The sequence below is a fragment of the Pelecanus crispus genome, chromosome 4 (genome assembly GCF_030463565.1).
Source record: "Pelecanus crispus isolate bPelCri1 chromosome 4, bPelCri1.pri, whole genome shotgun sequence".
Taxonomy (NCBI): domain Eukaryota; kingdom Metazoa; phylum Chordata; class Aves; order Pelecaniformes; family Pelecanidae; genus Pelecanus; species Pelecanus crispus.
Window position 1 is genome coordinate 15017053 of NC_134646.1, and position 14201 is coordinate 15031253.

General features: G+C 38.6%; 1 protein-coding gene across 1 annotated transcript in view; it reads left to right on the plus strand.

The window, feature by feature from the left end:
- Nucleotides 1-14201, plus strand: part of IL15 (interleukin 15) — a 54162-nt gene that overhangs the window by 23555 nt on the left and 16406 nt on the right. Inside the window, exon 2 of the mRNA XM_075709435.1 lies at nucleotides 3284-3352. Coding sequence (XP_075565550.1) covers nucleotides 3284-3352 — 69 coding nt within the window. The remainder of the gene's footprint in view (nucleotides 1-3283; nucleotides 3353-14201) is intronic.

Below are 14201 nucleotides of genomic sequence, written 5' to 3' on the forward strand. Positions count from 1 at the left end.
TTGGAAGAACCTACTGATTTTGGGTCCAGTAGGTGAAACCTGGAGAAGGATATTTTTTTTTTTAAGAGATTGTTTAGCATTCTCTAGGATTGTCTGTGTTCACATATAGCCCCCAGTGTGTTCTGTGGCATCTGTGAGAACTCAATGCTTTTTTGAACTAAGGTCTGTAGAGGGCACTCATTTCTTCAACCTGTAGCACCTACACTGGAGAAACCTGCATCTGAGCTAGCTGGCTGTAATAACTAGAAATATATTCTTGGGGAGCACGAAGCATCTCATCCTAAGGGCAGATATACAAAGCAGCTTAAAGTCAAGATTTCTTGTAGGAGGGAACTCAGAAAATGATTGTCGCTTGTGAAAAATCTAGGTTAAGGAACTTGCCCAAATCACATAGAAATGGTGAGATGAAGGCAGGGACAGGACTCTGTCCCTCAGGGCTGCGTTCAGCTGCCTTTGTCATTGAACTCATGCTTTTCTTTCTGTGATCTTCTGCCCCCTTTACTACACATCTTCTGTTTTCAAATAAGGACATTTGTACTGGTTTTTTTTCAGGAACTTGGTCCATTTGGTGAACAGAATACATTTTGTTCATAAATCCTGTGAGAAAAAAAGGAAATCGTTACCTCATACTGTGATTAAAGATTTAATACCTTTTTAAAATTATGAATTCACGGGAAGGCAGTGAGCATGGGATTGAGTTTCATGTTCTTGAGAAGAATATGCTTTAGTGTACATAAATCCTCCCACAGAGCGTGTCCAGAGAGGGGCGATGAAGCTGGTGAAGAGTCTAGAGAGCAAGTCTTACGAGGAGCGGCTGAGAGAACTGGGGTTGTTTAGTCTGGAGAAGAGGAGGCTGAGGGGAGACCTTATCGCTCTCTACAACTGCCTGAAAGGAGGTTGTAGTGAGGTGGGTGTTGGGCTCTTCTCCCAAGTAGTTAGCGATAGGACAAGAGGTAATGGCCTCAAGCTGTGTCAGGTTTAGATTGGATATTAGGAAAAATTTCTTTACGGAAAGAGTGGTCAAGCATTGGAACAGACTGCCCAGAGAGGTGGTGGAGTCACCATCCCTGGAGGTGTTCAAAAAACGGGTAGACGTGGCATTTCAGGACATGGTTTAGTGAGCATGGTGGTGTTGGGTTGATGGTTGGACTGATGATCTTAGAGGTCCTTTCCAACCTTAATGATTCCTAGTTTTACTTCATTAAAAATTAATCCAGCCACCAAGCCAGGAAACATGAAATTAATTATTACTCAACCCTTAATTGGTTTAGTGGTGGACTTGGTAGTGTTAGGTTAATGGCTGGACTGGATGATCTTAAAGGTCTTTTCCAACCTAAACGATTCTGTGATTCTACTACACTCAACCTTTCCTCCTTCCTTTCACCTCCACCCTGTCTTAATTCTTTGCTGTGCTCTCCATTCAGTCATACTACTCAAATTCCACTGCTGTGCACCAGCAGCATCACTGATTTCTGTTCCTCCGTTTTCACCACATTGTTCCTGTAGGAAGCCTTTTTTTTAATGCAAAGAGTTCTGCTTGCCTCTGAAGCTCTGAGGTGAAATATGTTCATTGTGAAGAGACTGCTGGAGACCAGCTACACAGTGCTAACAAATCTCTTCTGCAATTATGTAAACTAAGCCACTCATGACTTGGCCAAGTTTATGCAGGTTTTCTAGGCTGCCAAACTTGAACACATTACTAAAAAGCACAGCTTTAATTAAATGGTTATAAACATTTTTTTGTATGAAAGAAATGCATATTTCTACTAATTTGTTTTTGGAAATGACTCAACTACTCTTCATGGGACTTAAAAGAAAATCACTAGCCTGAGTAAGTAATTCAGTGTAGGCAATTTCAGCTCTAACAATTTCAGCTTGACCAAACTAAAAGCAACTGAAACTGAGTCTTATAGTTAGAGACCTAGCTGCAGAAGGCCCTAGCAAAACTGTAGGCAATAGTCCCTTTACATATGTAGAAATGGGACTGTGTTCCCAGCCCATATCTTTGAAATTATCAGTTTTTAATTTAATTTTCTAAGGAAATAGTGCTTATGCAATCACACATCTGGGTGTGTTTGCATATTTCTGCCTCCCTCCTTCATCACACTTTTAATTCAAGGCCTAATTTCACTGAATAATTTACATTGGAAGACACATCTACAGGTCATCTCTTCCAGCCTCCCACCAAAAGCAGGGCCAACTTCAACATTAGAGCAGGTTGCTGCAGGCTTGGTTGATTTTTTAATACCTCCGAGGATGGCGCTTCCACAACTTCTGTAGGCAGCCTCCTTCATAAACTTATTTTCTTGCAGACAGCATTGGGACTCCTTTTATAAAAAAAATACTAATATTAATGTCCAAATGAACTGTTCTGTCAACGTGTCTTCATCATTTTCTGCTGTATCTCTTCAAGGTCTTTCAATGAATACAAACCCAGTTCTTTGAACAAAAATTTGCTTATTTCTCCAACCCCAACACTTGCAAGATTTGAAATTGAATCTGGGGAAAAAAAAGTATCTCAAAGAGAAGGGAAACATCCCAATTAGTTCTTACTGTGTCATCTGTAAGAAGATAATAAAAAGGGGAATGAGCTGATTAGACAGTTGCTGTGATCCTTACGATGAAAACACTGCTTAAAAGGAGGTGGCATAGTGGATTGCTGCTGACCCGATCTTGGTTCCATATGGTTTTCCTCATTTATTCTCTTCTAATTTATTTTATAAAATAGGGGAGAACAAAAGTAAAATCACATAGCTGGGCTGTACTGTGTCTATATAAAAGGCTGTTAAAAAAGACCCCAAAGCTATTAAAAGCAATTGTCATCTTGTGTTGTTGTAATTCAGGGAACTCTTTCAGCCCTTTATAAAAATCAGAATTATACTGATGTTAATGACTTCAATACTAGCCAGCTGGGCTACAACCTCTCTTCTGATTGTTATCAGAAGTCACAAAAATTATCCTTTGATGACAATATACATTTTCCAGGGGGAACCCCCCTTATATTGCAGCATTCAAAGATGGATCTCTAGTATCTAGATAAAAATAACCCTTTTATAAAGTCTGTGTCTTGTGTTTTCCATAAATTTAGAAGACTTAAAGGGGACTTGTGAAAGTTGCTTGTGAAATTTCGGCAACTTCCTGCTTTGAATGCTCTTAATAGATGGGCTGAGAGCCACTCAGAACTCTACTGCAACATTATACATACTTATTTTTTCCATGTCTGGGTCCCACAATATACTTTCCTGATTCATATTCTGTGCTTCTCTTCTGAGTAATGTTCTAGCAGGCAGGATGTCGGGGATGGTGTGGCCAACACGAAACTGCTGGAGCATTGAGCAGGCTGGCGAGTCAGGTAAGTGTCACTTAAACAACATGACATTTTAGGAAATTTCAGCAAAACTTTAAATGTTATTTTACAGCCCACCAAGAAAACTAGGTAATACAGCAAATTTAAGGCTTGGAAACATTTCTTGTATTTTAGGTGAGATCACTAGCACCCTATAATTTTCTGCTTTGGTTTTTCCACTCCTTGTTGTTTGATTGTACCAGAATTACATAGTAAATATGTCTGGATTTTTTCCCATTTGTGTTTTTCACAGTTTATTCGTGGCACAGCAAGTTCTAGCAGACTTTTCCTCTTGCTTGGACTTAATGCCTATGCCTAGCTGACCTTTCGCAATATGCGAGGCCATAGCCCCTGACGCTCAAGGGTTTTTAATACAAGAGGAAAATCCTTGCAAGTATCCAGCCTCTGTAGTGGACTTTAGAGCTCCCCAACAGGCTTTCTGGATGATTCTGTATTAGCCGCATTTCCAGTATGTAGTGTGGCCAGGTGACCTCATTATAACCCAAAATCCATTAGCGTAGCCAGGCTTGCACACAGCTCCACGCTGGCAGGCCAGTTCTTCCCTTCCTCCAGGTGGGCTCCTTTCCTGAGCAGTGGAGCCTATTGCTGAGGGACCTGGCAGCCTGAGGTGGGATTCTCCCACTTTCAAACACTTGATTGTCCCGTGGCAACAAGCAGAGCAGAGAGCTGCCTGCATGGTACCTTGCCATGGAGGAAAAAACAGAGAGCCCCAGCTGTGGGCCCTCACCTGTGCAAGGGCTGCGGCGGGGCTCCAAGGCAGGTGCCATGCATATAGCCCTGCCACCTCCGTGATGCCTCCACAGCCCCATCCCACCCAGCCTTCCCTGCCAATGTGCTGCACTGTGGATGGATAGGTCCCTGTGCAAAGCCAGTCTGCCTAAATATGCAGGTGGGGGGGAAATGCCAGACAGCAATTGTCGGAATGGTCTGCATGCTAGTTATGGCAGTGAAGTTGTTGCTTAGGACAAGGTGGATGTTTTTTTACAATGCATTTTGATCAAAGCTTCTTTAGCTTCTTCAATTCTAAACATGTAATTGCTCATACTTGAAACTATAGCTTACCTCTTCCCTTGGCTTACCACAGCTGCTTTTCTGCAGAAGTCATAGAAACAATTAATCAGCTCAGAACTGAGTTAATCATTGATTACCCAATAGCTTCATATGACTTCATTCAAAGTGCCAGAGTGATTACATCAGAGTCTTATCTTTTATTAAAAACAGGAAAAAAATAGCCCTCCTGATTGTGGAGAAAAATTTGGAACTCAAACCTCACCAATGTAGCCTGTGGGAAGCTGGGAGAATTAGAGCAGTCAGCAGCAGTTTGTGGGACACATGAAGACTATAGCATAGCTGTCACACACCCAAATCTCTCTCACCTATTGAGTGAGTCACTTCTTGTAAGGTTTGTTTCTTGTGCTTATCTAATTCCTTACCATTCTGCTGTTTGTATTCTGTTGGGAGACTGGGGTGAAAGATAAGAGTATTCTTAGGAGATCATAGTATCTTCCACTTGTTGGCTGGCTTCATGTGTCTGCTAGTGTCTGCTAGACTGCTGCATGGACGTCCTTGTCACAGGCCTTTCAAAATTGCGCCTTGTTATGGTGCTTCCACTTCTACACCTCCTTCTTTCTGGTCTACACTTCTACCATCTCCTGCATCATATTCCATTTCTCCACACCAGACCATAACTCCCTGAGCCTTTGTCCGCTCATTTTCAGTCTCCTGCCCATGTTCTCATATAAAAAAACAGGTCCTGGCACTTCTCAGATGATGCTGAAGATAGGATATATGACAATGACAGAGCAGGTCATGAGCCACTGTCTTGGGCAGGTGCAATTTACTGCAGGCTAGTTCTTCCACAATGATCACCTGTAGCACATATGAGTCAAGCTAAGGTTATTTGCTCTTGTAAGCCTGTAAAAAAATCAAATGTATCACAAGCAAAGGAGTTTCTATTTATACTGAGCATTTCAAATACAGATACAGCCAGTGTTGTTTTGACTATAGAATTTCCCCTACTGCTCTTAAGGATTATAAAAAGCCATTATTCATGTAGCAAGGTGCAGACACAGGATTACGTGACTATCTCAGTAAGTAAGCTTACTTTGCCCTTTGGTCATAGTAGTATTGCCTCTGTTAAACTTACCTATTTAATCTCCTTCATCCTTGACGATAACTTAAAAGAAGTCTCATGTCTTCTGGAAGTGATTCCGTTTGCTTCCAAAGCCAGTGAACATTTTTACATACAACTGTACCACTAGCCATTTTAAAGGTACGTGCAAGTTTATTCATCTGGCATTTATGCTGTTACTTTATCATCTCATAAATTGATCATTTAATGCTATTTCTCATATTTATACAGAGTGAATGATGTAAAAATGAAGGTACAAACAAAAAGACATCCTTCCCAATAGGGCTTAGTATCTAAAACCAGATGTAACATATAGCCATTAACATCTATGTTATGCCTGTTAAAAAAAAAAAAACCACGGTGCAGAGAAGTTGAAAATAGTAAACCGTGGCAGAAAAGTCTACTGTGAGGAAAAAGGCTGAGTGGATTCCAGCCACTGAGAATATATTATTGTGCACTCCATAATAGTTTTGTAAAGATTTTTTTCCTTTTGTCGTGGTTTAACCCCAGCCAGCAGCTAAGCACCACGCAGCTGCTCGCTCACTCCCCCTACCCCGGTGGGATGGGGGAGAGAATCGGAAGAGTAAGAGTGAGGAAAAACTCCCGGGTTGAGATAAGAACAGTTTAATAATTGAAATAAAATGAAGTAAAATAGTAGTAGTAATAATAACAATATAATAATAATAGTAATAATAATATACAAAGCAAGTGATGCACAATGCAATTGCTCACCAGCTGCTGACTGATGCCCAGCCAGTTCCTGAGCAGCGATCGCTGTCCCCCAGCCAACTCCCCCCAGTTTCTATACTGAGCATGATGTCATATGGTATGGAATAGCCCTTTGGTCAGTTTGGATCAACTATTCTGGCTGTGCCCCCTCCCAGTTGCTTGTGCACCTGGCAGAGCATGGGAAGCTGAAAAGTCCTTGACTAGCATAAGCAGTACTTAGCAACAACTAAAACATCAGTGTGTGATCAACATTCTTCTCCTACTAAATCCAAACCACAGCACTATACCAGCTACTAGGAAGAAAATTAACTCTATCACGGATGAAACCAGGACACCTTTAAATCTTTAGCGATCAATAAAGATTTGAACTGGATGATGCTTTTGTAGTTGAGCTATCTTCTTGCTCATTTTTAACAGAGAATATTTATATAAAATACTATCTTAGAAACTACTGCACAAAAGCTAATTAAGAATATTCTGATAATATTAGAAGTTTCAGAACAGTTTCCAGAGATCAGCTCAAAGAGGTATCACTCACTGTAGTGAGCGATACAGGTAGTTACAACATAATCAGAAATTTAGGAACCAAGGTTCCCAGTCTGTTTTCCAGAAATCAGATCACCCTTCTGTTACCAAACTCTGTCTGTTGGCCACTTTGCTATGAGTTATGTCTATATGCTAGAAGAAAAGATGCCATAAACAAGAAGTTAGAACAGAGTAGCTGATCCTTGGAAACTTGGTGGGGAAGCAGTCGAAGAAGATACTAATCTACAGGCTCCCAATAATTACTTATCCTTAGTGTACCCAAGGGTGCTTCTGCATGCACTGAACGTGCTCCTGTCCAGTGCTAGCTTGTGGGCTGTGTGATGCTCTTAAGTGGTGTTGTAGAAGGTTGTTGTTAAGGAGGTTGCTGAATAAGAATTTATTCCTGATGTTAATCTTTAATATAAACAATTACATTAACATGAAAATGAGAACAAAGAAAATAAAGGGGGACATGTACATTTCAACTAGTGTCTTGCTCCACTGAATCTAACACCTACTAGAACAAGCAGAATTTTTCATTCTCTTAAAAGTTTCTACAATTGTTTACCATATGATTTGAAACTATAAGTTTAGATTTACACATCAGCTGCTTCATAATTCTTAATGTAAGGTTCTCCAGCTGAATTTGAAAGTTCAAAGGCTGTGATTAGAGGATTCCCTCCCTCACTTACATCAGGGGACCTGAGGAAAATTTCATATTTTTTAATTTTCTGTGTCTTTCAAGTGGTTTAGTCATTTCACTAAAATGTATTGTCAGGTATGTTTGCAGAGTTACACATGCATTTACTTTATCTTCATATTTTCTTTGCATTCTAATTACACCAAAATTTGCTTTTAAAAAGATCACTGAAATGCCACCAGTACATATAATTAATTCACTCACTCACAAAAATGAAATAAATCAGCCCTGAACTTGGTTGCTAATTTATTTTCTTTTCTCTGAAGGGTGTTATAATGCCTGTTCCTTACTCAGTTGAGTCAATGAAACTCTGTGCCAGTGTAAAGTAAGTGTTAGGCCTATTTATGTACTGAAGGAAGAAAAAATCACTGCACACAACCCTTGACTTCTGGTGTTCAGGATATGCAGTTCTGAGAAGGACAACACAATGCCATTGAGAGTGCAGCTTTTTCAGTTTCCACTATTCTCTCACGTCTCCCTTTCCATCATCAACACATTAAGCACTTTTTTTTTTTTTCCCCAACACAATCAACTTTAGGTCTATAACTGGAACACAATTTCAATGCTTTTATTAGCTGATTCATACTCACGTTTGATTGAAGTTTCATATGCAGTATTTTGTTACACCTTTGTAATCATCTAGCCAGTTGTAAACTAGATTTATTCTACTGTACTGTAAGCCTACCAAAGTTGCTGGGCAAACGAAAGCCTCCAGAACAGCTACAGGTGTATGCAATCTGCTTATTCTCCCTCAAAGTTATTTTTAAGCCAAACACCAACCATGTAACTCTTTGGTATAAGAGTTAAAATTTATCAAAGTCCTAAAAAGAAAGAAACTAGAGGTGAGCATGGAAATTAGGGTGCAACTCCAATAGACATTTCTATGAATTGCTGCATAACAAGTTTTTAATTAATCTTGGGAAGTGAGATAGTTAGGCTATAACAGGGTGGACATGCTCACTGTGAGAAACTTCCAAGAAAAACAAAAGCAATCCAGGGGAGTCTTGCTCTCTTTCTTTTCTGCAAAAGTTGCCTGTTGGAGACACACCTCTAAGTTACAGCTTTCCTTCAGTATTAGGGCAGGCTGCAGACTTGCCTTGTTCTCTCCTTCCTCCAGCATCTCCTGTCCTTCAGGCAACTCAACAGCCTAAGCCTGAATCAGGCCTTTTTTGCAAAGCTGAATGAAGTCGTGTGCTCTCTCCAAGCTTTCCAGATGGTGGCAGGAACAAAGGGGAAAACTACAGAACAGACTTTCCAAACCTGATGAAAAATCCAACTTTCATCATTGTTGCCTAGGAGAAATGGATGTAATATTAATATATTCTGCTCCCTAGTTCCTGAGTAAGGGTAACAAAGTTTCTTCCATAGAGAGAACCATTTTCCATTCCAGAACAACAGACATATCACTATACAAAGATTAATACTCCTTTTCTTGCCTGCTTTGTTCACCATCCATGCCTGTAGAGTAAGAGCAATTCAATTATCATATCCTGAAGAGGGATCGGACAACAGAAAGAAGACAGAAGCCTCTATGAAAAAAGGGAGAGACATAGAAAATTGTCAGAAGACTACTGAGAAACAGGAACATCCAGAAACAGCTGCTGGAGTAACTGTAGAAATGGTTGGTCCTGCTGGAGAATATTCCAATTACAACTCCAGTCCAGAAAAGCCCTACAGCCTAAAATTAATGACATGCTGAGAAAAACCACGCGCTTCTCCCCTACTTAGGCTGCAAGATGATGAATCATTGACAACCCCACCTCTTTTTCTGCTACTTACCTTTCTGCGCTTATGTCAAGGACAGCAGACACAAATACTGTGTTTATCGTAGCATAGACCAGCTCAAACTTGTGGCCTCAGTACTTGCAGGCATGCCCACTACTTCTGTGTTGTTACATTCAGTGAAGTTTCAAGTATTTATTTTTGTAGGCTGTAACTTCATGGTGTAAGGTTTGCATTGTTGATTTTTTTTTTTCTAGTAAAAAAACGTTTATATTTGACAGAGGCTTAGTGCAGCATCATAACATGTTTTTTTTTTTTAAAGGAACAGCTGCATAAACCCCTTCAACTTCTAGCTTCCTTGCAGATTACCTTGATGCTGTGCTTAACTGGCAGGAGGGATTAAATTGCATGAACAACAAGTCTCAGCAGTTCTGCTTCCCAGCCACCGCAGAAGTCCCCTCTCTTGTTTTTCCTGGTATTTTTCAAATAGAAAAAATATTAAAGTAACTAAGTAGCATGTAAAATTATTGAAATTGATTCCTATTATTCAATCCACTTTAAAAAAGACAAAAAAATCAGACACACAGAGTTGGCTGTGTATTAGTGAAATTTTGTTAGTGAAATTTTAACCACAATTTGGAAATTACTCAGTAAGTATCCTTTAACTGAGTTTATCCTCTGACTGAATGTTAATCAGGACCCTCCGCAATTGTAAAACAAAAGGAATATGAATACACTATGAATTGAGAAATTCACACCATTAGGAGAACATTACAATTAAAGTAAACAAACACAGCTTTGGGAAAACTGCTGAAGCTTTCTGGTACTTTTTTCCATTGATTTTTGATCTCCTGTGCTTGGCTTTGCTCACTTCTACTTAGCTCCTGCAGACCCATGGACGACAATTAAAAGCAGGTAGGAAATTTAGAAAAATGTACATCTGCCATATCACATCAGAGATGGTTAGGAGGAATGGGCAAATTCTTTTTTTCCAAAAGTCTTCAAAACTATTCATATACTACTGACATCCTGATATACAGTATGCTGCTATCAGGTCAGAATATGGCTATCGGAGAAAATTTATACCAGACCCAAAACATTGCAAGAAAACATCTAAATAGATCTCACATCTCTATAAAAACTGCAAGCCTTTAGATTATTAAAGGGATTCATTAAGCTATTCTACTTTGATTGGTGCATGAATCAAAGTGCTTGGTTCTGTTTCTGCTAAATGACTTAGTTAAAATGTTATTGCATTCACCCGTTCTAAAAATAGAACTCAAATATACAAGAGTTAACAATATCACAGGGAAAGAGTCTATTTCAGAGTAAGAGACACATACCTTTATGAAGACTCTGTGTAGGTTAACTTCGAGATTAAAAAAAAAATACTTTAGTGAGTCAGTACAGCATTCATTTTCTGTAAAAGTTGAAACAAAAGCTTATCACAGAACATACCCCTATTTAATTTATATAGTAAAACTTGAAGAAAATATGGTGAAAATATTAAATTTGGCCTGATTTTGGGAGGCATCTTCATTGACAACTTTATCTCAGGAACACCCCCACCCTTTCATGAAGGGTGGAATTTTTCAATTTAAAGTTTTTTAGGATGTGATGAAGCATTTTGGGTCTAGTACTCCTGAATGACAAGAGAGATGTGACAAGTCTCTGCCCTTGCAGTCCTGATTTATGAGGGGGATTGGCTTACTCCTCTAGCCAGAAACAGTGTTGCAGGAAGAGTGATGTGCAAGCTGGAGCTGATGGAGACTGGAGGGAGAAAGAGGAGAACCGAGGACTTCTCAAGAGTGAGTGCTGTATAAGAAGATGCCTCAGAGCTCAGCTGTGGGACAAGGCACTTTGGATCAGGAGAGGAATTTGTTATTTTTGAAGGAAGACATGTCAAGTTGCTGTATTTACATTATTTTTGTCTCAGTTTCAAGTGGAGGACTCTTGAAACATCTATGTTGTCTGCATAAGTTATTATGATGTAATTTAGTAGAGAATACTTCTGATTACCAGCTTGAGGATGAAGGGGACCTTCTAGAGGTTTTGTTTAGTACCATGACTTTAGAAAATAGCACCAGGAGCTAGAAGGTGATCTGCATAGGCTGAACCGACCCTGTGTTCTGGTGTGAATGTGATTTCTACCACATCTATACTGTAACTGAATGGACGCCTACCTTGATTAGTCAAAAATGTTTTGGGAATATAAAACAGTTGGGTCATCACTACAGACATTGATTTTATTCCTTAGCTGATGCCATCATTTCTCCCTGTAGGAGCCAGTAGTTTAAAATCAATCCATTTGCTTTCATTTGCTTACCAGGTGGAAGCAAGGAGCTGGGAGCTAGAGAGAATATAGGGAAACCCTAGTGAAGAGCTATGATGCAGTGGCTCTGAATTCCCAATGGGCATAAACCCAGTTGAAAATTCTGTTATGGGTACCTGCTGTTACCATTTGCATTCTCTCTAGCTGATCAGAACACAAAGTGTAGCTCTCCTTTCTAGTATTCAAATTTATCTTGAGCTTTGAGAAAACAGTCTTCAGCAGTTGGATACCTATAATCCAGGCAGCTTTACTGGCTTTCCTACTCTCTTCTACTGTTCCATACTCAAAAATATGACTTGTGCATTATACTCAAAACCCCTGTGCTACTAACATTTGTTATCTTGGTTAGGGGTTATCTAACAGTACCTGAACATATTATAAATGTATGGTGATAAAACAGAAATGTCTAGAACATGTACAGTACTGATACATCCACTCTTCAAGTATCTATGAGACTTTTTTCCCTAAGGGAATCTTTGTGAAACTTTTCTCATGTTCTACTTTTGAAACAATTCCTTCTTTTTTCTGTCTTCCCTTTTTTTTAAGGACAAAACTCCCACCCATCTCCTGCCCTCATGTAACTGAAAATATCTCTCAGATTTGTAAGATTTTACGGATGCCTGTAGATTATTTTGCATAATTTAAATGACACATGAATATTTCAGGTCTCATTTTAAACTGTGTGTGATTTTAAGATATATGGGTCATAGTGAGGACAAAGTAGTTTTCTAGTAGTCTTCACACAGCTAAAGATGAATGACTTGACAATAATGCAGATTTATGTGCTGTGCATATGTGACAATTTTTAACAAGAAACTAATAGATAATTTGACTACCACTCTGAGTAAGATACCATGTTGAAAGTGAATTGATGTATAAATGTCGAGAAGGCCAAATCAAGCTCTGTATTACACTTAGTAAAAGTGACTTTTCAACAATAAGTTGATCCAACAAGATGGAGGGCTAGTAGTGTTCCTCTGTGCTTTCTAGGATCTGAAAGGTTTTGCCAGTACCTTTCCTAACAGCTCAGTGCTCATACCATATCAAAAGTATGGTAGCGTTCAAGAACTGGGACAGACTGCTTTATCTCAAAGCAATTTAAGACACCTGTTTTGTCCTGACTTGAATACCAGCAAACAAAACCCCCCTTCATTTAAATGATAGATCTTAATTTTGATTTCTATTTATTTCAATTATTTTCTAAAGAAAGAGTAATTTTCTCTAGTTCACAACCACTAAAAATTTTTGCAAATGAAAGAACCCTTTACTTTAAACATACTACTTAGTATTTCTAACCAGAAAAAACCATAAGGTGCTGTATTTCTTAAGCAATTTTGTAAGTTATACACTCAGATTCTTAACTGTTACAATGTTTTTATCCCATAGGATTGTGAATGATTACTTTTTTCCTTGCTACTTTGTTTTGTAATTTACTTACAACTTCTGTCAGTCTCCATTCCAAAGAAATGGGAATGGAAGTAACATGCTCAAAGAATATTTGAATCTTGTCTTGTACGAGCTAAATATGAGTAGCTAAACTATTTCTGATATAGAAGAAAAAAGGAGCATTCTCAAAGTAATAGATTATTCTTTTTGCTCAGTATCTCTCAGATTTTTCTGAAGGAGACGGAAGCACGTTTGGAAAAAAAAATATCCTAGTCATTTGAGTAGTATAAATGCCTCACTCTTACTGAAACCAATAGAATAAAGTGATATTTATCATCCCTTCAGCTGAGCACAAGCTTGGGTCTATGGGATGCAACTTTGCTATGTGCTTTGAAGAATTCTATACATGCCTGCCTTGGTGCCAAAAGTAATCTTGAGAGTATGGTTAATTGTCCTACATATTTAGAATTAGTAAATGATAGCCCTTCCATGTATTTTTTTTTATTCATAATTTGCAACTAAGAGAGAAGAAAGTTTGTCTTCTCTTTTTCAACTAGGTTGCTCAGTTTTGAAATATCTATTTCAAATTATGAAAATGTCACAGTGCCTGGTGAACTGAAACAAAAATAAATAAATCAAAACCGCAAAGAAATGAAATACTTACTTCAGGGAAAAGGGTAAATACCAGCATTTTTTCCATTGTAATGTCTGAAAATAGTATGTATATTTACTCATGGTAGTGACACTGTGGCTTTTGGAAAACTCAAGCTGACTTAAAAAAACAAGACATGTGTTCCCTTAGGTTATACATGCTTGTAAAAGCAGTACTCTTCAGAAAATGACATTATGAAGAGGCCTCATTAATGTAACATTTTGTATTTTTAAATTACTTACCATCATATTTTAAGTTTAGAACTTAACATTGTATGTCAAAATTTGAAATGTAAGCTGAAAAAAATATTTACGTAGAAGAAACTGCTACATAAAATTCTAAAACATCGTTTAAAAAGCAAATATTTTTCTATGCTGAAGCAAGAAAAAAAGAAAAAGCAAGGAAAAAAGACTAGAGAAGTTAAAAACTTGAAAACACCAGCCCCAAATCTGACAAGCTTTCTCTGCATTCTCCTTTGCTGGAGATTGGAGGATATATCAGGGAGGTATCAATATACTCTTCCCTTGGCATTTACAACTGTCTGCGGTTGGGGACATCAGGCTTAGAGGACTTTTGCTGACAGTCAGCTCTGCTATTCCTAAATTCGATGTGCTTCTCTAATTCGTATCAGGGACATGTAACTAATTTTGAACCAAT